Below are 22,294 nucleotides of genomic sequence, written 5' to 3' on the forward strand. Positions count from 1 at the left end.
ATGACATTGTTTCACGGGCCCGCACGTGAATAAACATTCCGATACCGTGACCGCGTGTTGATTTTCAATTTCCTGTGCCAAAAGTAGTTTTGACTTCTTTCTACAGCCTTCGCCTCGAGGCACTAGCTGGGGGGTTTTGCTACCTGCTTATCTCAGTTCGCCTTAATCTACACCACCATCTATCATAATCGAGGTTCCAAAATTCAAAGTCAAGGGTAGCCTGAGCTTACGCGATAATCCACTTCGATAGAGTCTCCCAGGGGGAGATAAACGATATCATACGGGACAAGGGTGGCTGTCTGGGTAAACCATGGGTCAAAATCCTTCAAAAGGTAGTAAAAACCAAGCGTATCCGTTACCAAACCCTGCTTTTTATCCACCACCACCGGTCTATCCGTATCAACCCCAACATTATGGATTTCCGCAATCGGGGGGCCATGTGATAACACCGTATCCGATGATGATGTATGAACCACCGCATAAACGGAGAAAAACACGACGGAGGAGTGGAGGGACGAGGAGGAGAGCAGGGCAAAGTGCTGGACCGAGAAGGATACCTGGAACACCTGGACCAGCGCCTCGGCCAACCAGTCGAGCTGGGGGGACTACTAGGCTAAGGGTCACGAATAGTACTGCAGGGGATGAGCTTGATGATGACGCTCCGGGTGAGGTTCCTTTCAATACTGTTCTTTTGTTTCGGTTTTCCTCGTCTAAGATAATACAGAATCAATCTCGGGATGATTTTCTCTTCTTCACTTGGTGTTCCGCTAATTACCCACTCTCTAGGCCCCAGTTCGCAATCCTTTTCACAACCACATCCTCAGCGCACACCCGGTCCAGGTCCCTCCGGATATGTCCCCCCTCATGCATCCCAGCATCTTGACGACGACGACGACGAACCAGTAGTACCGATGAATGCGTCCTTTGTTCCATTTGACGAAAATCCTCAGCCTGTCGAACAGCGTGCACAAACACCCCATCCTGGCCCAGTATACACAGCTCCCTCTTCAATGCAATTCACTCCGCACACGCGAGGACTGGCAAATTTCCCCGTCACTGACTCAGAAGATGAAGATGAAGGCGAGCCTGTGATTCCCACACAAATGGGGGCAAGATCTCAAAGTCGAAGTCGAGCTGGGAGTGTGAGTGGACATGGAGAGAACCCTCGAAGGGCTGCGACACCTGGGTTGGGATTGGCTCGGAGTGTTACAACGGGAGCCACTTTACCTACCCGAACGAACCCTTTACCTAGACCTCCGCAGGACCTGTCGAGGTCCACTCCTTGGAGGAGATTGAGAGAATTGGATTTTAGCACTACTGGTCATGGTACTAGCAGCCATGGACACGGCAGTGTTGGTCACAGTACGAGTACTAGCCATGTCCCTAATACAATTATTGGCCACGCAAACGGCGGGACAAGTAGTCATGGACATGACAGAACACGAAGTCTCGGCGCAAACCCTTCACGGATCATCGTTCAACCACCCGTTCAGCCACCCCATACGTCTCAACACCACCGAGCCAAAACTGTTGGAAGCTTCTTTCGACGGGGAGGTATCGGTGCTGGAGTGAGTCATGTGAGTAATGTCGGCGGCGGTATTTGGAGGAGAGTAAGCCAACGAAGGCGACCTCTGAATCGACCACAGTCCGAAGAGGAATTTGTAGAGGTCCAGCCTCCTACTCCAGCGGCACCGCATCCCGGAACCATTACACCATACACCATCACTGCAGATCAGACACGGACTCCAGCAGCGTCAAGACCAGTTACTCCTGCCCCACCTCCAATGTCAGAACTGGGTGGGGAGGAGAGTTCGACTCCGTTTATACCAGCTGGAGGCCGGGCAATGACTCCGAGAATAGTAGCTGGCCGACCTCCGGGAATGCCAGGGACTACAACACAACCCACACAACCTGGACGACCCGTTACGCCCTTAGGAGTGTCTTTTACAGGTACTGCAACTCCAGGAATCGCAACTCCCGCTTTAGGACTAGTCAATCCTCCTTTCGATCAACCTGCACCTCCAGCACAACCTCGGCCAATGACGCAGACTTCAGCCACTTCATCTACCTACAGAGGACCGATTCATTCGACGTACGACCAGCCTCGAGCACCATCCTACGACACCCGTGCACCTGCCCCCTCTCAATCTCAGCCTCCAATTCAGCCCCAATATTCATCGACAGCACCTCCTATCACTTTCTCACAGCTATCGTCACACCCAGAATCCGGCCTCCTGAATCATTCATCTCATCGTATCGTATATACAAATCCACTAGCGCGAAATCAACCCGCTTCGCATCAAACGTACCCAACTGCAGCACACCTATTTGAAGCCCTTAAATACCTACCACATCATCCTGAACATGCAGCTGCCATTCGGGAGGCTCCTACCGTAGCCGATGTGTATCGCCTAAGCTCTCAATGGGATGCAGATGTTCGACCGGACTGGGGAAACACTTTTTTGGGGATAATGGAGGAAGTGTTGATGTACAAGTTTCGACAGCACCCATCGTTGAGAGGTGTTTTACTGGGCACTGGGGTGGGTGGGGAAGGGGAGCAAAGGGGAAGAGAGCTGGTTTACATGGATGAGAGAGACAAGTTTTGGGGTAGAGCACAGGATGGGGTTGGGAGAAACGAATTAGGAAAGGCGTTGATGAGGGTCAGGGAGAGGTTGAAAGCTGAGGGGTACGGAAGTTAGGTTCCTGTTGGTTCCATTTATTTGTTTCTATGGATTGGGATGAATTGGGTGTCCCTCACGCTATGTCTATTCACCGCTGCTATGCTCACATTACAAAGTTCCCTTTGTGGTCTCAATTCTTCCTTTTCCTACATGCTTTTTTTCACTTATTCTACTACATCTACATTTGAGTAGAATGGCAGCCCCTCCATACTATCACGATACCTATCCTCCCTCATAACCATGAACAACGATTATATTATTATGCGGAATTAGATTTGGTGCCTGGGAATTCAAACTCCCCACTATCTCTCAAACCCTTTGAAGTAGCGTAAAAAAAACTAGTAACGAGCTCTTAGAGGTAAATGTATAACTGTCAAGAAATAATGATAGGTGACGAAAGTCCGGCTAAAAGAATGTAAAGAAGCTTTTAGTGGCTCTTCGACGTGTCCCCTCGTTTATGATGGACATATCCTTCGATCAGTGATTTCAAGTTCCCCATTCCAGTTTCTTCGGGGAGCCACTCGCCATTGGCGACACAGAGGACTTTCATGCGCTCGTGATAGTTGAGATCGGGAAGGAGCTTGGGTGTGATCAGGAAGTATTGGCCAGCAGTATCTTTGCAGGTCACCTCTACCATGCTGTTGTGAACCACACGTTCAGCTCGTTGATCCATTCCCTACAAAGAGAATGAGTAATATTGTCATTCAAGGAATGACGCACAGTACCTGGTTGATTTCATCGACGAGAGAGAACGGGGTTCTGGCCTCCTCGGTCAAGCTCATCAAATACAAAATAGTGGTGAGTGAACGCTCTCCACCAGATTGCCGCTGACCAGTCAGAATTGAAAGCTTCTCGTGATCCCTGAACTTCACGAGAATGTCGATAGCCCATCTGTCGTAGTCGTCGTCCTCACGGATCCGAATTTCACCGGCACAGCCGATGCCTTCGAAGAAGATGTCAATAATTCGATTGTTCAGTGATCATACGAACGCCTCACGTTCAAAGGCCGCAGAGAATTTCTCTCCAATGTTATCGACCAGCTCTTGTAAGGCTGGCAGCCATTTCGACTGAGAATTGAGAGTTAGGCAGCGTAAATTATAACGTAAAACACTCGGACCTTCGTTGAATTGATGGTTTTCTCGACAGCTTGAGCATCCCGATTCTTCTTTTCTAGGATGCCTTCGGATTGCTCGATCTAGAAGAACTTAGCGAGTGAAAAATATCAAACGTCTAAAATACTTACGTCCCGCTTACGCTTTTCGTATTGTTCTACTACACCCGAATTTGTCTTGGTAATCAGCTCCAGTTGAGCGTGTTGCTCTTCCAGCGCAGCTTCGAGATCGTCTACTGTTCGGAGATCGATACCTTCATCAGACGGAGGCTCAGTTCCGTTACGCTGAGCCTCCTTCAACGCTGCCTTGTACGCAGCTCTTTTGGCCTCGGTCTCCTTGTAGAGCTGTTTATGCTCTTCTTTGGCTTGCTCGTGAGCATCACGGGCGATTTCAAGGGCGACTTTCGACTCTGCTTTGATCCTGGTATATTCGGCATCAGCTAGATATGAGAAGCGTTCAGCATGGGAAACGTAAACATGGAGTGCAAGCGGCTCACCTTCATGAAACTCGTCCAGAGTCTTCCTGTGCTTTTCGTCCTTCTTTTGACACAATTGCTCCAGAACGGCCTTGTTGGCCTCGAGCTGCATGTTCTCGAGGCCAGCCCGTGTCGCCGCCGTCTGCTCGGCGATCACGTCGCGTGCCAAGTTCTAGGCACGGCGTCAGAACGTAGTTCATGAACAAACGATACCACAGACCAGATGCTCGTTGGCAAGGCTCGTTCTCCTCTTTGCAATTTTGGCCATTTCGCGGCGGACCCGCTTCCGTTCTGCATCGGCCGTGGGTTTATCCTTTTCATTCCTCAGTTGTACCTTTAATCGATCTGCGAAGATTGAGCAAAACACGATGAACTCCAAGGATGCTCCTCACCGATTTTAGGTCTGAGAGCTTCCTTACGCATCCTCTCTTCTCTGATCGCATCTTTCCGCCTGTCGAGAGCAGCCTAAACAAAAAATAGTCGTATAATTATTATCGTTTAGGAGGGGGATAATCTATACCTTCTCCCTTTGCTGCTCAGTATGTTCTAAGTCGAGGGCTCGTCGTTGTTCAGCAACCTTCTGGTGCTCTTCTTCTAGATCTTTCAGCTTTATTTGTTGCTCTTGTATGTCAGATTCTATTTTTCGCTTTTGTTCAATGTCAACTGAATCATAGTTCAGACAACAAGTTCGGAATACAGCAGGACACAAGACTCCCCTGCTTGAGCGCTGAGATTTCTCGCAGGAGCGATATTGACTGTGGCGTTCGAGCGTGCGTGTCTTCCATATCGCGATCGCGTAACTTGATGAAGGATCGAACCCGTTATGAAGTTGGCTCCACCGGGCCAACTGGGAAGTGGCCGAGCAACTAAATCCATTGCTTTCTCCACATCGATACTTTGGCTAAGGGAAATCGCCTAGCACCCAGTTTGAGCTAGATTCTGCAACAACGCCAAGCACTGTCATGACATACCACACGATGTAACTGCAGTTCCGCCTTCAAGTAAGTTCTGAGACCTTCAGGGCAGTCTACTATGTCGATGGCGTATCCTTCAAACCCCATTTCACGCATCTGTACAATACCAGCGTCAATAAACATGTTGAACAACTCAAGTAACTGCTATGTGCTCACCTCTTCTGGTGTCATTGGTGGAGGAACGAGTTGGATTTGATCGTGATCCCGGAACCAAGTCGCAACTCGCACCTTTCGGCCCAGGGCACTGTTCTCTTCATTGATCGAGTTATTCAGGAGGTCGTAATCTTCACGGCATTGAGCGACAAATGTCTGTGACATATTTTTAATATCATATATCAAGGACATTGCTACACAACAGATCACTCACCCTGAGTTGAAGGCTTCCAAAGCATGCTTCAACGGCGGCGGCATATCTCTGATCTTTGACAGTGAGGGAAAGGTAAGGGGGCTCAATGATGTCCATCTTGAACTTCTCTCTATTCCGTCTGATCCACATTACGGTGTCATGGCAATCTGAATCCCACCTCCTTAGGTGAGCTAACTTCCGGCCATCTTCACTATCCAACTGTTTCAATCTGTGGTGAATACGAGGTGAGCTCATGGAAAAGGACTAATGGAGGGGTCAACCTACCTGTCCTGAAGGCCAGTGATCGTCATCTTTGCCAGTGACTGGCCCGTGAAGATAGTTTCCTGTTGTGGTGAGAGTTCGCGGATACGATCCTCAACTTCGCGACGCTTGTTGTTGACTTGTTTCTGAAAAGCGGTCGGTAACGGCATGGCCTACATTCAGAATAAACATACGAGTTCAGCCAACAAGTCCTCTAAGTTCTCCGTCTTCACTTCTTTTCTGTAGTCTTCTTCGAACTCGGCAAGTTTAGACTCCATTTGCTTGATTCGGTTCGCTCGGCGTTGCTCTTCGACTTCCAAACCCTCAATCTGCGAGTTCAACTTGTCGGCTTCGATTTCCTGTACAAACCGTTTAGTGACGGTCAGTCTAACCACTGTATGAATTTGTAACTCACTAATGTGGTGTTTTCCTTCCATTTTCGCTGCATCTGTTTGAATTTATCCTGAGTTGCCGCTTGGCCGCGAGTCCGGTCTCTTTCATGACTCCGGATCTTCTCCTTTATAGAGCTACAAACAGTCTCGTAAGTTCTGGAGAGTGGAAACTCATGTAAGAACTCACTTGAGAAGGTTTCGAACAGGAGCGTTTCTAGCCTCGAGCTTTGCCACCTTTCGAAACAATTTTCGCTGCCTCTCTTTCGCGATGGTGAAATTGTCACGAAGTTCGTTGTACTTAACGCTCGGTATGAACAAATCAAGAATTTCGATCTATCACAGTCGAGGGGGAGAAAAAAGGAAGGCAAGGTTAAAAATTAACGAAAAACATGAAAATAGGATGGACACACATGTTCCTCTATCCGCTTACGTTCTTGGTAACGCTCGACTTCTTTTTCGATCGCTTCATTTCGTTCACGCATCTGTTGCAAACGACCTTCCTCATCTTTGATGGTCTGGAAAGGAGATGTATCAATACGAGTGAGAGATGGGCTTTGACGACGGACCTGTATCATCGACCGGTGCTCATTGCCAGCTCTAATCAGATTCTCGTGCCATAGCGTGAGATCACGATTCCCTGCGGCCCTCTGAGTTTCTTTCAACAACTGCTGAGAATTCATCATTGCAAACGATGAGACCTTGTCTTGAGGAAGAAAAGTACTGTAACTGGGAGTCAGACGAATAAAGCTCAGGAAGACTCGACGAATGGCAAACCATAGGTTACTGATTTGAACATTCAGTTGGGCCATTTGTGCAGATATTTCCTTGGCTGTGCAAGGTTTACCATTCAACGTGAAAGAATTGGCTTTCGATTTTGAGGTCAAATTCCGCCGGACGACGAGATTGGGTCTGCCTTTGGGCCCCTTCAATTCAATCTCGATATAACCCTCATCCTGATCGTTCTTCACGAATGAGAAAATATTTTCGGCTCGACCCAGTATCTATGAAATAGATTGGTTAATCTCAATAGAATAGCGCGCGCTAAGCCACTCACAGAAGGAGGCCAGTTCAATCCAAGAGCTATTGCACAAGCAATGCTGCTCTTTCCCGTCCCATTAGGCCCGATGATCATGTTCAGATAGGGACCGCAGTGGAAGTTCGCATAATCGTAAGTTAAAAAGTTCTTTAACTGAATACGGACGATTTGTCCAGGAATATATCTAAGAACAGAAAAGGTTAGTTTCTAATGTTGTGCGCCTGAAAGAGAACGTACCCGTCCGTGTCGCGCGGTAAGGTCTTCACTACAGGCTCATCTTTGGCGACCATAGATGGCCTCGAGTCACCGTCAGTGTTGAGCCTGGTACGCTTACGACCCTTAGGGGAGCCTTCACCATCTTCTTCACCTTCCGCATCACCGTCACCATCCTCCTGCGTTTGATTGTGTTCATCTTCCTCATCTTCTTCCTCATCCTGCTGTACAGTGCTGGTCCGCTTGGCTTTGCCACTCGAGCCACTCTTCACGTTCGTGATTTTCACCCCATTCTGGGAGGAAGTTCTACGAACATCACGGTTCTCCTTCAGTGAATCGTCGGACGCGGTCGAACTGCGAACTTGACGCGCCATAGTTCGCGTTCTACCGAGTGTTAGTAGTGAGGGGGGAAACGTGAAACGCGTTTATTATTGTTTGGCTATTTTTGATGTCACAAGCGCGTGATAGATGTGACAGCAAAGCGGCCACGAGATTTTAAGTACTAAGTATCGTGTATACGCGTCTCGACATTCTTGACCTGTTCTTCCATATATTCCCATAGCTGCCTTCCAAGAACGGCATCCTCAGAGTTTTGATGTGCCTTTCCATGTCGGGCCCACGGAATAAAGTGCTGGAGTGATGTCAGACAACCGACGGGAGAAGTTGACTATAGAAAATCCTACCTGACCATTCATTTCAGCTGCCTCTGGTGCCGTACCCGCGTAAAGTTGAGTATAAGCACCATACTCCAAAGATTGAATTACGAAAAGTCGCTGTACTCATCAACATGAGCCCACTTCACGAGCCACATAAATGAGACTAACCGCAAGGAAGACAATGATCCACGGCATTGCACCCGCAGTCCAAAGAGAAGTATCAATCGCTCCTGGATGAAGGGACATGGAAACAATGCCTTGTTCTCCGTATCTTCGAGCAAGCTCCTTTGAGAAGACAACATTTCCCTGCTCGCGAATTCCGTTAGTACACGGATATCAAATCAAAGTTGAGACTTCTTTACTTACGAATTTACTCTGGGAGTACAACATTGATGGTATTATCCCAAGCGTTCTCCTCACCGGACTATCTTTGAACGAATTGAAGTTTAGGTAGGGAAAATATACGTGAGCCAACGATGAAAGGTTGACAACACGGACATGCTTCTCGGGAGAGACCCTTGCAGTGGAGAGCAGTATGGGCAAGAGGAGTTTCGTAAGGTAGAAGTGACCTGAGTGTTTGAGTAAGTTCAAGCTGGGATATGTAATGCGATGACAGACCGAGAACATTGACGCCAAATTGCAGGTCAAAGCCCTGCGCGGTTAGCTGTCTAACCGGAGGTTCCATAATGCCTCTGCAAAAAAAGGATATTGCTCGCTATCACCACCCAGGAAAAATAGATAAACGTACGCGTTGTTGTAAAGAAGGTGTAACTGAGCCTCCTTGCTAAATGTTGTTGATGTCAACAGTCAAATGCTGCTGTACCAGACTGGTAGGGGAACAGACATACGACATGAACTCTTCGGCACAGGACTTCACGGAGGGCAAGTCTGCCAGATCCAGGTGTAGGAACATCGCCTCTTTTCCTGTTTGTAAACGCAGTTCTTCTATGGTCTCCTCCGAGGACTTGCGGTTACGAGCGGCGATGTAGACTCTTGCATTGTGTTCGAGGAGTTCCTCGTGAAGTGTCAGTATTTGAATCTGATTCTGAAGATCTCGGGTGAGTATATACCTTGACTGTAAGCTTCCCTAAACCTACGCGGGATCAGCAAAAACTGGCAATAGATTCAGGTAGCACACTGACCAGTATTACCCCCAGTGACGATGACAACTTGGCCCGTCAAGTCCGGCATCTCTTTCGGAGACCAGGTCGGAGGCGGAGGGTAGTATTGGCTGAATCCAAAATACAGTGATAACACGATTCCCATCCTGGAATGATGAGAAACGTTCAAATTTGACCAAAATGCCGAAACAAAACTGTTTTCACCCATAATCCGCTTCAGAAGCAACCGTGGAGGATATGCTGGCAAGCCCTTTTCCCTTGCACGAAGGAGTCGTTCTGCGCTGCGTGCGCTGAATGCTATACAGTTAGAGGCAAGTTGAAGGAGAAGAGTTCACGAAATGTGAACCGGTACATTTTCACGCCGGCTTGACCACGTGAGGAGTGCAGTCGCTTCTGTTCTTCACTCAAACTCTTTTGAAATCGTTGGGATCGGCGAAGGGCGGTGAGTATTTATACGGATAGTAATGGGTCAGTCTACTCACGATTTTTTAGGACAATCCCTCGAAATATGTCAACAACAGAGACAGATATCTCCGTTCAGTATCTATTTGCACCCAATGCCAGCTACAATCTCCTCAACCTAACCACGGTCAAATTCCTGTCTGCTGTCTTTGCCGGTGCAATAGCGGGTATCCTTGGACTCGAGAATTATGCAGGTTTTGCACTGTTCATTACATCAACTCTTTGGAGCGCGTTGTGCATGCACTTTGTGAATTGTCGTGGCAAACCGGCGAAGTACGTTCAGGGAGGGTGGAAGGATCTCGTGAATCCGGGACAGGATAACGCCTTCACTTTTGTGTTGGTTTGGACTCTATTTTATGGTGAGTATCCCTATCTCTAGGTTTCTTCCTCCTTCTAATGGTCGCACGTCCGTTCGTATCAGGTATTGTACACGGTACGTTCCAACTGACATGTTTTTCTATTCCTTTATCTAACCTTCTGCAGTGTATGATTAATCGTAACAGGATAATGATGCTCTTGGTTCACTTCACAAAACTTGAAAAGTCCTTATTTGTCGGCCTCCCATTACACCGTCGACCCGGAGACCAAGTCCTCTGATCTGCTCTCCACTAACTCGGATGGCTCTCTTATTGGATTGTTTGCGAATTGCCTGCCTACACTCGCTCCAAGTCAATGTTCTACTGCCTACGAGATCTGGCATGCATGCTGAAATTTTCGTCCAAAATGAACGGGGGAACCATTCTTGGAATAACGGCCGCGCGTTGTGTTTCGGATCTGGTGACGGTTCCCTCTATCAGATGTGTTAAGGTTGCGATACTGGGATTTTGTTTTCACGACTTTACTCACCCTAGATCTCTTCGTCCACCATCTAGGCTCCGCTCTGCCGTAGGCGCGAAGGCACATTAATTGTTCAACGGTACACATGATAGATTTTGTCCCCGAATGCGACCGTGACACACGTCAGTTGCCTGCCTTCAACGTACATGGACAAAGTCTCCGTCTGTGAGTTAATGCCAGAGATGGAGAATCGGCGCGGCTTGTCGATCAGTCTTACGACCGAGAGAAAATCCACAATGGAAGGGAAGAACGCAATAGGACCTCCTCCCCGGTCGTATTGCCAGAGACTACAGAAACGTTACCCATTTCCTTCGGTGAGGCCGCCGCCTCTTCTCATGGTGTCATCTGCATTTTATCAGCCTCTGTCTTCCATGTCTGAAGCCGTTTCCGTGGTCAAAAGGGGGTTGCTGATGACAACATGATCACTATTCGTGTTTATCATCAACCCGAAGGATATTCGACTCCGACGACAGCACTGAGATCTCTGGCCTATCTTGAAGGTGAGCGAGATTTAATGTGGCGCTGCAACTTTAAGCATAGAACATTCTTCCAGATTTCGCGGAGAATCTCGCAGGAACAAAGTCATCGAATCACATTGTCATCTGAACATTTTGGGCGGCTTCAAGGCGGTCCTTTCCTGTCTATGAAATCCCATCTCGTTCTGTCACATCCACCCCTTCAAAAGTCTGCCTCGAGGCACATGTGAGTGCGTGTTTTCGAGATCCATGAAGATCTCAGACTCTATGGCTATATTTGTCAAGTTTCTCACAAGATCTCTTAGTTTTTAGACTCTTAGCCACTACTGTTGCGGCACTTGCTTTGCTATATTCCTTTTAAGCACAAGACACATGATAGGTGGTATATCGCGAATGATTGTTGGTCTATTCACCGGAACCTGGCCGATATTATCCGGCGGATACATAGTACGGTTTCAACTTGGGACAAGGGATTTCTTTCAGACTCGATTCAATGTTATTCAAGGCGCCACGGGTGTCCATTACTACATACCGGTAGAGCTTGGCGCCTCCGACGTAGATGTACAGTTTAAAGTGCAAGTATAGACTATGCCATGCCAAATGGTAAGCTCCTGACACCGAACGCCGAGACGTTGTCACTGATTCAATTATTGTCGGGAACTCGAACAACCTTCAGGATGCTTCGCTGCTTCCTGCGAGTCATACAGCTTACAGCTTCTTCGTGATCGTCCTCCAATCTCTGTCGCCAAACGTTCTATTCGGACAAAAAAGGAAGTACAGGGTCCGATAATGACCAGTTCCACGGTCATTCTGGGACTAGGATTGCGTCTATCTCATGAATATTAGAATCGCCATAAGTACCTTGACATGTCCCTGATTGTAAAAGAGTCGCCCCGACGTTTTTTTCCCTCACCCCCCCATCCTCGATCCATGGTTATGCTTCCTACACGGTCAAACCCTCCCGCAGAGCGTTCCTCATCTCAGTCTTCCGACATCGACGTTTCGGAAGTACGAGGAAACATATCGGACGAAGGGAAACGTTTGGTACTCAACATCATTTCGTACTTTATTGGTTCTCAAGAAGGATGTTTTGGCGCGTCCGTGGGCGAACGTCTGAAACTCATCGAGGCTGAGGTCGTCGCTAAAGACGGCAAGGCTTCTCAAGGCAGAACGGTGTTCGAGATCAAGATAGACAAAGGTACTTTTAGTTCATGCTCATGTTTGCCGTACAAGTTGCGCATTGTGTTTTTCCCTAACAGATATGTGTAACTCGTTCGGAACTTTACATGGCGCCTGTGCTACGTACTTGGTTGGCCCGTAAGTTCGCCCCGTGGTCTCTCTTGAGTTGTTCTTTTCATTGATTTACGATTAGATGCACCATGACCGCTCTCGGTGTCCTGGGAGCTGCATTGGGAATCGACGGAACGGGTGTTTCTCAGTCCGTGAATATAGTTTGGCACCAGCCTGCCAAAATGTAAGCCGTGACCCCTTCTCTGCAAATCAATTTGGTTGTTCGCACTGATGCTTCTTTTCCTTTCATCATTTCAGGGGAGCAAAACTCCGGGTGATATCGACTTCTGTCTTTATCAAGGGACATATCCGGACATCCCATTGTGAGGTGGGTAAACTCCTCAGCTCTGAAAACTTTTTCTGACGAAGGTCTCCGTAGCTGTGGGATAAAGAGAGGGACATCCTTTATATATCGGCCACCCACTCGACTGTCAATAACTTCCGTTCTTCTCCCAATCGAAGCAAGCTGTAAAAAAAAGAATGAGGGCTCTTCAACTTGTCGGGCTGCATTTCTCTTTATGAAGCAATCCCAGATTTGATCTCCGCATTTTCCCCTTTCATTTGCCATCTCCCCATGGTCTGACTCCCCGTCCGGTTTTCGACACATATATACCCTACTATGCATTCATTATTTTCGGTTCACGGCTCTCGCGTATTGTACTATTACCATAGTTCGTAAAGACATGTTCTCCGTCCCAGTCATACGGAGCTTATAAATTTTCATTTCACGCCGAGACTTCACTGTTGTTTGATATTCCGGGAGACCACGTACTGTCGTAAGCTTCCTGTGTTCAAGATCTATCGACGGCGCCCCAAATCTTGGAATTTGTTCCTTTGGAAGAGAAGAGAAGAGAACGTTGACAATCAATGTCGGGGAAAAAACTCAGCACGAGAGTGGATCATGCCAGCCGCTGTGCCGGTTCAGCGACAACTTGAACTTTATTCAGAGAGGTTTGAGAAGATGGAACTTTTAGGCTTGATCCTCCCACTGAGCATGTGAAGGGGTCGTGGCTCGACCTTCAACCTTTCCAAGGCTGGGTACTTCGGATCTTATGATCATCAAGAACTGACAGCAATCTTAAGGGGAGTACCATCACCCGCGTATTACCCCTTCACCAAGTTGCGATCTCCGAGTTGAAGATGGTGATTGGTTGCCGAATGTGGCTCGGGCACTGGTAGGTCCCATGAGTCACCGTCGAACGTCATGAAATGATGATGAACGTGAACCCGCGTATGTCTTGCGGTGCAAGGGGCACTGGCGAGAGGGTCAACCCCTTCAGATAGTTATTAACGCAAGCCATAATAGACATGGTATTGCACTATCGAATTTTGTTAGTCCTATGACGTATCTCTATTCCACGGACTTGAGCAGGTAGGAAAATATGCGGGTAACGCCTAGCAGCGAACATTCCGAGTGTCCGAGGATCGAACCTGTTGGAAGGGAAATCGTCATATCATGAGTGTGCAAAGCGCCTGGACCGTTCGTTCCATTCCATCTTCCAACATTCCGAGTCCTCCTGCTAATTCCGTGGATCCGGCTATGCATGTGGAAAGAACTTCAGAAACAAAAATACAAATCCGTATATAAACTAAACTTTCCTTCCCTGAATAACATTTCGTCACAACCGATCCTTACCATTTATTTAAATAGGGACGATTTAAAGTTGTCGCTCTGATTCCCTCCATCCTTCCCCCTTCCCTTTCCACCGAATAAAAACCCCTCCACTACATCCCCTCATATGTCTGATTCATCTTCAACATCCAACGGGCCGGAAATCAAAGGAAATTTGACAGAGGCCCAAAAAAGAAGGGCCATTCAAGTTTTCCAGCACTTTATTGGAACGCCGGATACTTCTTTCGGCGCAGAAATCGGACGAAATTTAAAGTTGGTGGAAATCGCCGTCATGGACTCGAGCGACAGAAGTGAATGGGCGGTTGAACAAGAAGGCTTTAGTTGGAACGAAGGCGACGGGTCGTACAAACCTTTCGGCGGGAAGAAAACCCGTGACGAGAAGAAGAAGACACACTTCAGTCTATCCGTGAAGGACGCTGTGGCACGCACGATTTGCGAAATAGACGTTACTAGAAGTAAGTGGACCCACTCGTATTTGTTATGTTTCGCTGACGTGAAACTCTGAAAGATATGTGTAATATCTACGGCACATTACACGGAGGATGTGCAGCGTATATGATTGATCCGTGAGTTGATGGCTTTCATTTCAATGTTTTACGGCCTTCTGAAGTGAAGGCATCTGACGTGCCTGATATATTTGACAGATGCTCCGTTTCAGCACTTGTAGCATTGGGAATGGTTATGGGCATTGACGGGACAGGTGTTTCCCAGTCCATGATGATACAATGGCATAAACCTGCTACGCTGTAAGTAGCAAGGTTCTTGACTGAATTGAATTGACGAATGCTCACTTTTTTCAGGGGAACGAAGCTCAAGATCATTTCAACAACAGTGTGCTTGGATGGACATATCAGGACTGCGCGTTCAGAGGTAAGAAAAGGGTCCAAACACAGGAAAACATGTGCTCATGCTTGTTCAAACACATAGCTGAGAGATCGTGTGAACAACACGCTCTACGTTTCAGCGACTCATTCGACGATCAATAAGTCTCCACCATCGCGGATGAAGGTCGAGAGCAAATTATGATGTTATATACCAGATCAATAAATGTATTGAAGTAAAGTATACCCTATGAGAGGAATGTAAGTAAACGTCGATAACAAAATACGTACACCCAAATTCATTTTCTTCTTTTCTTACGCCGTGTTGCGTCGTCAAAGTCATCTTCTCGTCCAATAGTCCCAATGCCGCTCTGGTTTGCTTGCAAAGAGAGGTCTCCCATTTCCTTGATACATTTGTATACCGCCGCTGTCCTAACCTTCAACGGAACCTTCTCCCAATAGATTTGCTCCCTTCTACCCAAGACAAGCTCTACCATTATGGCTGAAGAATGAGGTGCCGGTTTCAACGGTAGCGGGGAGCCGCAGGCATCCAGACCTGAGCCTTGAGCTACTTTGTTCAATGTAAAATAGTCGATGATGGCAGTCGCATGTCCAGGAGTAGTAACGCGGAGGTAACACTGAAGACATTCATTCAGACGGAAGAATAAAGGATAACATCGGAAGAACGCACAGAATCCAAACCCTTGCTGTAGTCCACGTAATCTAATCCGATCGTTTGCTTGCCAGATTGAGGCGTGGTGGGAAAAGACTTGGTGAACAGCGACTTCAAAGTCGTTTTGTTGGTCTCTGGGTGAATGCTGCGCACAAAGATGAGACACGAGGGGGGATAGGGGGATGACAGCGAGAGACAAGATGTCAAACCCGCCTGTTCCTCTGATATCAGCGCTTCTTGCTGGTAAGGGTCATTCTCCGAATCTAAACGACCGCGGCCTGAGGTGGCCTCTTGCCGCCGCTCATCATTGAATTCGACGAGCTCTTGGACTAGTTTCGTGCGGTATGAGAGGTATTCTTCCTTCAATGCGTCCCAACCGCCCTTCGAAAGGCATCGAAACCCAAATCTAAAGGCTTCCTTGAGATCAAGATTCCCTGTGTGCCCGGGGGAAGAATCGTATCGGTTGCGGTCCCATGGCCACCTTTCGAGAAACATTTCCACATGTTCGATAGCGGTAAATATCACAAATGCAAACCCTTTACATTTATGTTCCTCACCGCTCTTGGCAAGGTGGTGTGGCGGTAAAGTGACAGCTTGGATTTTCGGAGAGAACACAAGCGGATCGGTTGGGGAGGTTGAAGAAGGTTCCGAATTTAGACTACAGGTGAGTAAGATGTCTACAAACCGGCCAATACTCCCAACTGATTTGCAGTGCACGGGAAGACATTCCTGGGAATATATAGTGAGCAAAATTTGGCGTGTCCTTGTTTTCTATACTTACCAAGTAAAGTGTCCTCTTGTCCCAATATACTCTCGTATAAGCGGCCATACGTGATATTAAGCCTTCCCAATCTTTTCTTCGAATCTCATACATCCCAGCATCCTTTTGATCCTTGGCCTTGTCCCAATTGTGCCATTCCGGTTTGGTGAACATCATCCGCACGTCGAGATGTGACTGACGACCTCTTAGTGCCTTGACAATCACGGTTTCCGATATTGAACTTGAGAGTAAACCTCTCAGGGAGGGTGTGTGATTGAGGAGAAAACTAAGACTGATGACTGGTCGTAGGACCATTCAAGCTCTCCAATGAACAAGATTAGACAAAATGACTCACATCCTTCATTCCCATCGCTCACACTTTCGCTAAGCCTCCTTCTCACATCGGAATTCAACCAAATGGCATAATCTGACATAGCAAGGGATATGACCGTGCACAGGTCTTCATCGGAAGGCTGCGCTTTAGAACTTTCGGGTTCAGTCTGCAGCGTCGCCTTGCCTTTGCCTTTAAATTCATCATTAACGCGTGGTTGAGATCCATTCGGGCTGGCAACCGCAGTATGAGGAGGAATAGTTTTTGGTTTGCCCACTTTGCGAGGAATGAAATTCAGAGACATTTCGCGTCAGATTCTGGATTTTCAAGTCGGTAAGTGAGAGATATCAAATAGGAAGAAGCGTTAGCTACCGGCGCCGATGCCTAACGGGCATTGAAGGTATTGGACGACTGACTGGTTTCACGTTGAGGGCATCGGGATTACGTGATTTGCCCATCAACCTGCCACAACGACCGCCGCTGCAACAAGTCCTGTGGGTTCCCATACAATAGAAAGTCCTCAAGTATCCTACAGGATGTGACTCCGGTCGGGCTGCACGAATCATGGGTCTCGAAGGCTGAAGCCTACAGGAGTTCCACAGCCGTTCTATCGCGTCGGATCCTAATCGAAGTCCTACAAGATTAGTCCCATCAGAAGGTCGTTTCACCGGTTTCTATCCTTTTGAGAGAAGGCCTTCTGAATGTAGCGGTCAATTCAGCTCACGTCTAGGTGATATTTTTCAAGCTTTTCGTTCAAGTTTCGTTGAAGATCCGATTCCTGTACGACCCTAAATGAAATTCCTCAGGATCCGGTTCTTCAAGTCATTAAAAGTCTGAAGTTCTGGTAGGAGTTCCCGGTGGCTCACGAGTTCTGCGATTTGCCAAGCCCAGGCCTATCAGTCTCTCCTATGTTCGACTCCTAATGCAGACGGTACTTATACCGATATGACTGCATCAAATGCTTCCTCGGATACATCGTTGCGAACAACTCGTGCTGTACCTGAGAGTTTGGTAACAAGAACTCGGGAAACGCAAAGTTATCGTCGTTTCACTGGTGCAAGCTATTGATATCAGCTTACCCGAATTTCTGGGATTTGAACAATTCGCGACCGTCTTTTCTACATGAAATTGATATATGGATTGTGATGATTCTTAAGGACAGAATGTCTCCAGCCCTTTCCTGCGAACAACCATGTTTCATGACTCCTTCCGCTCGACGCTATTGCTCACACTCCTGACTATTTACTGCGTTCAAGTGCGTGCTGCTTCAAGTTACATCAATGACTTCGTCGACCCCAAGTTTATTGCTGCTAAACAATTCGACATTCGCACTAATTGGGCGGGGATAACGATCTTGAGATGGGCCACCGAGTTTTCGAAGAAAGGACCTTGGTGTGCGTAGTGTCTCATTCCAGAAAGCTGCCCTCTTTCAACCGGTCTTATAGCCGTTACGAACTCGACCGTCATCCCGCCCTCGGGAGACAGACATGACTATATGAGCTGGATGTCGAAGTGGGTGCCACTGTCGCTCGCCTCAATCACCAGGGCCTCAACATACTTACCGTAGCGCATGGCCAAATTGCACCGCAGTGAACAATGCGACTTTAACAGAAGATAATAGTAGGTACCATGTTGCAGAGCTATCCCGAAATTCGTTCATTCCCAGGCTCATAGGATGGAAGCTTTGCCCTTACGTCCATCGAAACGAAGTGAATCCTGATACGGTCAAAGTCAATGCCGCCAGTAAATATGCATTCAACCAACTCGCCGACGCAGTGCTCTACAATTCCATTGCTTCGGTAATCGCCAGAGTCAACAACGACATGCATGCAAGGAACGCCGGTAAGTCAATACTTATTCTTGTTCACTCCCGTGTGCCCAGCCCTGAGTCTTGAATATTCTAATACCCTCGCAGTATCCCATCTACAGACTTGGTTTCTGGACCCCGAGAGGAGAATGAATCCTAACCTGAACTATGCTCAAATGAAGCGAGGTCCCAAAGGTCAATTAGGTCATTATGGGGGAATAATGTTCGTGCGAGATTAGAAACTTCCCTGCCCCGATTGACGAGTTTCGCCTTACAGGGAGTTAAGAGCGTTCGTAAAGATTGCATCTGGGATATCAATCCTTAGGGAAAGCAGAAACTCTATCTACACCCCAGTTATCGACCAAGGTATGATAGAATGGTGCAATCAGTACCTCCGATGGTTAAGGACAAGCGTTCAGGGTGTCCGAGAAAGCTCGTCATTGAAGTAATCCCCGTCCCCGTCTCCGTCTATTACCCTTTTAATACACTGAACTCCTTTTCAGTTACCATTCAACCTTTTATTCCGCACAGTTAGCGGCGTTGAAACTGATAGTTAATGACCGACAAGGCGCAATCAACACAATCGACACTTTCTTTCACGATAAATTCATGGCTCAGATCGACAGCACAGGCGAACAAGTGAGTTGTGCTCACCATTCCTTTAAAGTTCCATATCCTGACTCGTTGAAGCCTTTGGAGCAGAATATACCTCAAGCCCAGCGTCATCGCACGTCCAATCTTGCGGCCCTCGTGGTAAGTCCTGTTCACTCCCTTGAGGCAGTATACTCACCCTCAGCGAATCTCTAGTCCCTAGTCAGGATGGCCAAATACGCAAATCCCTTGTCTGGTAGTTACTGGAATGTAACCACCAGTCAGGGTGGGACTATCCAATCTGCTCTTGACTTCGCCATGATACAAGCAGCCAACCTTAACAACATTACTGACAGATCCGGGGACATACGCCATTTGGAACCCTTAGTGGCCGCGGTGGCCTCTACGTTCGGTGATCCTGACAAGAAGTACGAGACGTTCTTGTCACAGGCTGACCCGACTTATGCACGGAAACCTTACTTCTTCTGGAATCAACCCCTTTCTGGTGGTCCGTCTGAAGATCACGATAGAATGAATGGGACAGGTCGCCCGCGGGCTTTGAATGGCAGTAGCAGACTTATCGGTATAGGCCAGGGTGCCTTAGTTCTCGTTGGCCTTTCAAGTGTTCTACTAGTAGCAATGGAGTTAGTTTTGAGTACATGAGGGCCCCCCAATGTACTTTTTTACGCAGCCCTACATAATGGCATGGATATTCATATGATTAGGGGCTTTTCCCCCCTTTACGCCCTCAACCTCCCTATTCGTTTCGACTGCTTGAGGAAATTAATGAAACCTGCGGACGGTTGGTCGGAGGCCTTCATGAAATTTGAGGAAGGCGGTTCTGAACACATCCTCTTAAGTAATCGGTAAGATGGCCCATCTTTACCGTCCAAATTTCTTTAGAGGATCTGCCCTTTTCCTCCCTCTGTCGGACGTCCCACCCCTTCCTCGGCCTCGTCCCCTACCACGTCCGCGACTGTTGTCCTTTCTAAAGGGCACAAATCCACCACTTTTGCTCTCCGCACTCTCCCGTTGCTCGTTGGTGACTTCAACTCCGGCAGCTGGTAACTGTGCAGATCGTGGAAGAAGATACTTAGGAATGTGTTTCATATGAGGTTGTATCCGCGTTGGATGTAAAGGTTTATCGTGTCGCAGGTATTCGAGGTCGAGTGGATTATCTTCAAAGTGTGCCTAGAGGAATTTGTACTCTCAGATTTCAAATCACAATAAAACCTTACCTGCAGTTTATCTGAATTCAAAATCTCTGTTTTCACCTCCTTGATCCTGGCCTCTCTAATTGCGTTCCTCGTAACAGACCTCAACGCATCCTCCATCCTGTACCGGAATGCTTCAACCTGCTTCATGTCGAATTTGTACTCCTTCATCTTACTACCCCTCCCAGCTTGTTCTCCCTCAATCTTTTCAAAGACTTTCTCATCGTCTTTTGCAGAAGGTAAACACCCCACAATCTTGTTCTTTCCCCACTCTTCGTTCGGTACCACAAAAGACAATGACATTCCGGTACGTCCAGCACGCGCCGTTCGACCGACTCGATGGGTGTATGATCGCGACGAGGATGGTAAATCGAAATTGAGGACGCAGGACACATCGATAAAATCGACTCCACGAGTAACCCCGTATTCCTTATCGCCTCTTCCCTTTTTGTGTCGTCGTTTTCGTGTTTTCTGCTCGGTTTGTGAAGTGGTCGTATCTGCCATCCTTTTACGCTTTCTTGTGATTGTAGCCTCCTCTCCTTCGTCAACGTTCGTGTTCTCAGGTTCGCGCTGCGTCGATGTGACTATTGAACTCAGGTTAGCAAAGAGACTAGTAACATTATGACTGTCAATGACCACTCACATTCTTCATGCCCCTCTGCTTCATCCTCGTCGTCCCCTTCATCTCGCTCATCTCCTCCACCCAAACCCACACCTCCACTCTCATCCGTCGCGATAATGTACTCGTACACTCCCTTGTTGAACTCCTGCACCGTATGATATCTCGAGTTCAATGGCAGTTCCGAGTTGAGCACACAAGATTTAATGGAGAACTGTTCCAAGAATAGTTTGAGTCTGTAACACCGCTCGACAGAATTGACAAAGAGAATAGTTTTCCCTTTGATAAGTTTTAGTTTTAGCATGACATATGTGAGGAGGAATTTGTCGGTTTCGGAGCATCTGAGAACGGATGAACACAAGCAGATTCAGGAAGAAAGATATTTATCTGACCTGACTGCATACTGCGTCAGCCTTGCGGCGTCGTCCTCGTCCTCTTCCAACTTCAATAATGCCTGTATTCAACCGATAAAAGAGTCAGATACAGGCAAACTGAGTAAAATAGTTGCGACATACCGGATTCCTCAAAGTCAAACCTTTCAACAGCTCGACATCCTCTGTCATGGTTGCGCTCATCAAATATGACTGATATATCTTTGGTAGATAAGCCCCGCTGAATATTTGTCGGACGTCTTCATCGTGACCATAAGACAGGATTAGATCGGCTTCGTCAATAACGAGGGATTCAAGGGACGTTAAAACAAGACTCTGGCGAAGAACTTAGCGACAGCTTTTTTTCTCAGAGTGCAAAACGCGAACTTTGGATTGAATAAGTGCCAGAGCTCGTGATGGAGTTGAAACGACGATGTCTGGTTTTTCTACTGCCAGGGTCCTGCAAAAGAAATCAGAAATCGAATCACAGTGAGAGTTAAACCTGTACACACCGCTGTAGACTACCCATGCTTGAAGACGCAACATTATGAACGACGACATCCTGGCAATACTTCGTCACCCCTCTGAAGAATACTGAGATCTGTTCCGCCAGTTCCCGAGTTGGAACAAGTATAAGTGCTCTCGTAACTTGTCTTGAGGGATCATTGAGCGATGTATCCGAAGACTAGATACTTTCAAGTGGTAAGCAGACGTCGACTTAAAAGAACCTGGAAAAAACCCACCTCCTTTACTTTCAGGATTCTTTGAACGATTGGAACCCCAAACGCTGCCGTCTTTCCACTTCCTGTCCTTGCACGAGCAAGAATGTCCCTGCTTTCTTCTGATAGAGCTATTGATATGACTTTGGTTTGAACTAACGTCGGGCGACTCATACGCATGTCCGCAAGAGCACTGAGTATACGGGGGTCGAGGAGATGGGAGAATGTGGTTTGAAATGTGGCTTTTGGGTCCATTAGAAGTGAGGATGCCATGACGGATGGGGGGAACTGTGAGTCGTAATTTTTTTGTGTCTTCCCGGCCCGGCGGCAGATTTTTTTTAAATATTTTAGTAAAGGCCTGTGATCGCAAAAATTCGTTTCTATTGACTTGACTAGATAATTCCCCATTATAGCTAGATAAAA

At 47.5% G+C, this 22,294-nt stretch overlaps 9 protein-coding genes across 10 annotated transcripts; 5 read left to right on the forward strand and 4 right to left on the reverse strand.

The window, feature by feature from the left end:
* Positions 1 to 51: 51 nt before the first annotated feature.
* On the forward strand, positions 52 to 2,938 carry E1B28_004877 (uncharacterized protein). Its single transcript, XM_043149402.1, has 2 exons — positions 52 to 665; positions 787 to 2,938. The coding sequence occupies exons 1-2, from the start codon at positions 311 to 313 to the stop codon at positions 2,697 to 2,699; spliced, it is 2,268 nt and encodes a 755-aa protein (XP_043014008.1). The 5' UTR covers positions 52 to 310; the 3' UTR covers positions 2,700 to 2,938.
* A 170-nt stretch (positions 2,939 to 3,108) lies between these two features.
* On the reverse strand, positions 3,109 to 7,864 carry E1B28_004878 (uncharacterized protein; the record flags this gene model as incomplete). Its single annotated transcript, XM_043149403.1, has 22 exons — positions 3,109 to 3,357; positions 3,407 to 3,624; positions 3,679 to 3,748; positions 3,799 to 3,876; positions 3,925 to 4,232; positions 4,290 to 4,440; positions 4,489 to 4,613; positions 4,661 to 4,733; positions 4,789 to 4,931; positions 4,976 to 5,183; positions 5,240 to 5,338; positions 5,399 to 5,551; positions 5,610 to 5,817; positions 5,874 to 5,995; positions 6,044 to 6,208; positions 6,265 to 6,376; positions 6,429 to 6,574; positions 6,652 to 6,756; positions 6,808 to 6,961; positions 7,016 to 7,242; positions 7,296 to 7,461; positions 7,515 to 7,864. The coding sequence occupies 22 exons, from the start codon at positions 7,862 to 7,864 to the stop codon at positions 3,109 to 3,111; spliced, it is 3,630 nt and encodes a 1,209-aa protein (XP_043014009.1).
* Positions 7,865 to 7,992: 128 nt separating this feature from the next.
* On the reverse strand, positions 7,993 to 9,412 carry E1B28_004879 (uncharacterized protein; the record flags this gene model as incomplete). Its single annotated transcript, XM_043149404.1, has 9 exons — positions 7,993 to 8,121; positions 8,174 to 8,263; positions 8,315 to 8,452; positions 8,513 to 8,715; positions 8,765 to 8,838; positions 8,895 to 8,930; positions 8,995 to 9,161; positions 9,217 to 9,239; positions 9,289 to 9,412. The coding sequence occupies 9 exons, from the start codon at positions 9,410 to 9,412 to the stop codon at positions 7,993 to 7,995; spliced, it is 984 nt and encodes a 327-aa protein (XP_043014010.1).
* A 234-nt stretch (positions 9,413 to 9,646) lies between these two features.
* Positions 9,647 to 10,286, forward strand: E1B28_004880 (uncharacterized protein). The gene is made up of 4 exons (XM_043149405.1): positions 9,647 to 9,709; positions 9,760 to 10,088; positions 10,151 to 10,162; positions 10,213 to 10,286. Exons 2-4 carry the CDS (start codon positions 9,776 to 9,778, stop codon positions 10,221 to 10,223), a joined length of 336 nt encoding a protein of 111 aa, XP_043014011.1. The 5' UTR covers positions 9,647 to 9,709; positions 9,760 to 9,775; the 3' UTR covers positions 10,224 to 10,286.
* A 1,431-nt stretch (positions 10,287 to 11,717) lies between these two features.
* On the forward strand, positions 11,718 to 12,804 carry E1B28_004881 (uncharacterized protein; the record flags this gene model as incomplete). The annotated part of the gene is made up of 5 exons (XM_043149406.1): positions 11,718 to 12,240; positions 12,302 to 12,359; positions 12,415 to 12,516; positions 12,591 to 12,660; positions 12,712 to 12,804. The coding sequence occupies exons 1-5, from the start codon at positions 11,910 to 11,912 to the stop codon at positions 12,802 to 12,804; spliced, it is 654 nt and encodes a 217-aa protein (XP_043014012.1). The 5' UTR covers positions 11,718 to 11,909.
* A 1,163-nt stretch (positions 12,805 to 13,967) lies between these two features.
* E1B28_004882 (uncharacterized protein) lies at positions 13,968 to 15,424 on the forward strand. Its single transcript, XM_043149407.1, has 5 exons — positions 13,968 to 14,420; positions 14,474 to 14,531; positions 14,610 to 14,711; positions 14,766 to 14,835; positions 14,893 to 15,424. The coding sequence occupies exons 1-5, from the start codon at positions 14,072 to 14,074 to the stop codon at positions 14,989 to 14,991; spliced, it is 678 nt and encodes a 225-aa protein (XP_043014013.1). The 5' UTR covers positions 13,968 to 14,071; the 3' UTR covers positions 14,992 to 15,424.
* On the reverse strand, positions 15,086 to 16,975 carry E1B28_004883 (uncharacterized protein; the record flags this gene model as incomplete). Its single annotated transcript, XM_043149408.1, has 5 exons — positions 16,923 to 16,975; positions 16,575 to 16,867; positions 16,241 to 16,518; positions 15,478 to 16,188; positions 15,086 to 15,424 (listed from the first exon to the last, which is right to left on the reverse strand). Exons 2-5 carry the CDS (start codon positions 16,852 to 16,854, stop codon positions 15,086 to 15,088), a joined length of 1,608 nt encoding a protein of 535 aa, XP_043014014.1. The 5' UTR covers positions 16,855 to 16,867; positions 16,923 to 16,975.
* A 180-nt stretch (positions 16,976 to 17,155) lies between these two features.
* On the forward strand, positions 17,156 to 19,611 carry E1B28_004884 (uncharacterized protein; the record flags this gene model as incomplete). The annotated part of the gene is made up of 10 exons (XM_043149409.1): positions 17,156 to 17,208; positions 17,270 to 17,944; positions 17,996 to 18,062; positions 18,118 to 18,170; positions 18,225 to 18,392; positions 18,466 to 18,580; positions 18,635 to 18,802; positions 18,861 to 18,996; positions 19,048 to 19,110; positions 19,165 to 19,611. The coding sequence occupies exons 2-10, from the start codon at positions 17,743 to 17,745 to the stop codon at positions 19,609 to 19,611; spliced, it is 1,419 nt and encodes a 472-aa protein (XP_043014015.1). The 5' UTR covers positions 17,156 to 17,208; positions 17,270 to 17,742.
* On the reverse strand, positions 19,560 to 22,170 carry E1B28_004885 (uncharacterized protein). Of its 2 annotated transcripts, XM_043149410.1 has the most exons (8): positions 21,896 to 22,170; positions 21,665 to 21,837; positions 21,540 to 21,612; positions 21,297 to 21,488; positions 21,174 to 21,235; positions 20,806 to 21,122; positions 20,187 to 20,746; positions 19,560 to 20,139 (listed from the first exon to the last, which is right to left on the reverse strand). In XM_043149410.1, exons 1-8 carry the CDS (start codon positions 22,142 to 22,144, stop codon positions 19,831 to 19,833), a joined length of 1,935 nt encoding a protein of 644 aa, XP_043014016.1. In that variant the 5' UTR covers positions 22,145 to 22,170; the 3' UTR covers positions 19,560 to 19,830. The 2 variants fall into 2 exon arrangements, with proteins under 2 accessions (XP_043014016.1, XP_043014017.1); XM_043149411.1 differs by having other exon boundaries at positions 19,560 to 20,746.
* Between the last annotated feature and the right edge of the window lie 124 nt (positions 22,171 to 22,294).

The sequence above is a fragment of the Marasmius oreades genome, chromosome 2, assembly GCF_018924745.1.
Source record: "Marasmius oreades isolate 03SP1 chromosome 2, whole genome shotgun sequence".
In the NCBI taxonomy this organism is placed as follows: Eukaryota; Fungi; Basidiomycota; class Agaricomycetes; order Agaricales; family Marasmiaceae; genus Marasmius; species Marasmius oreades.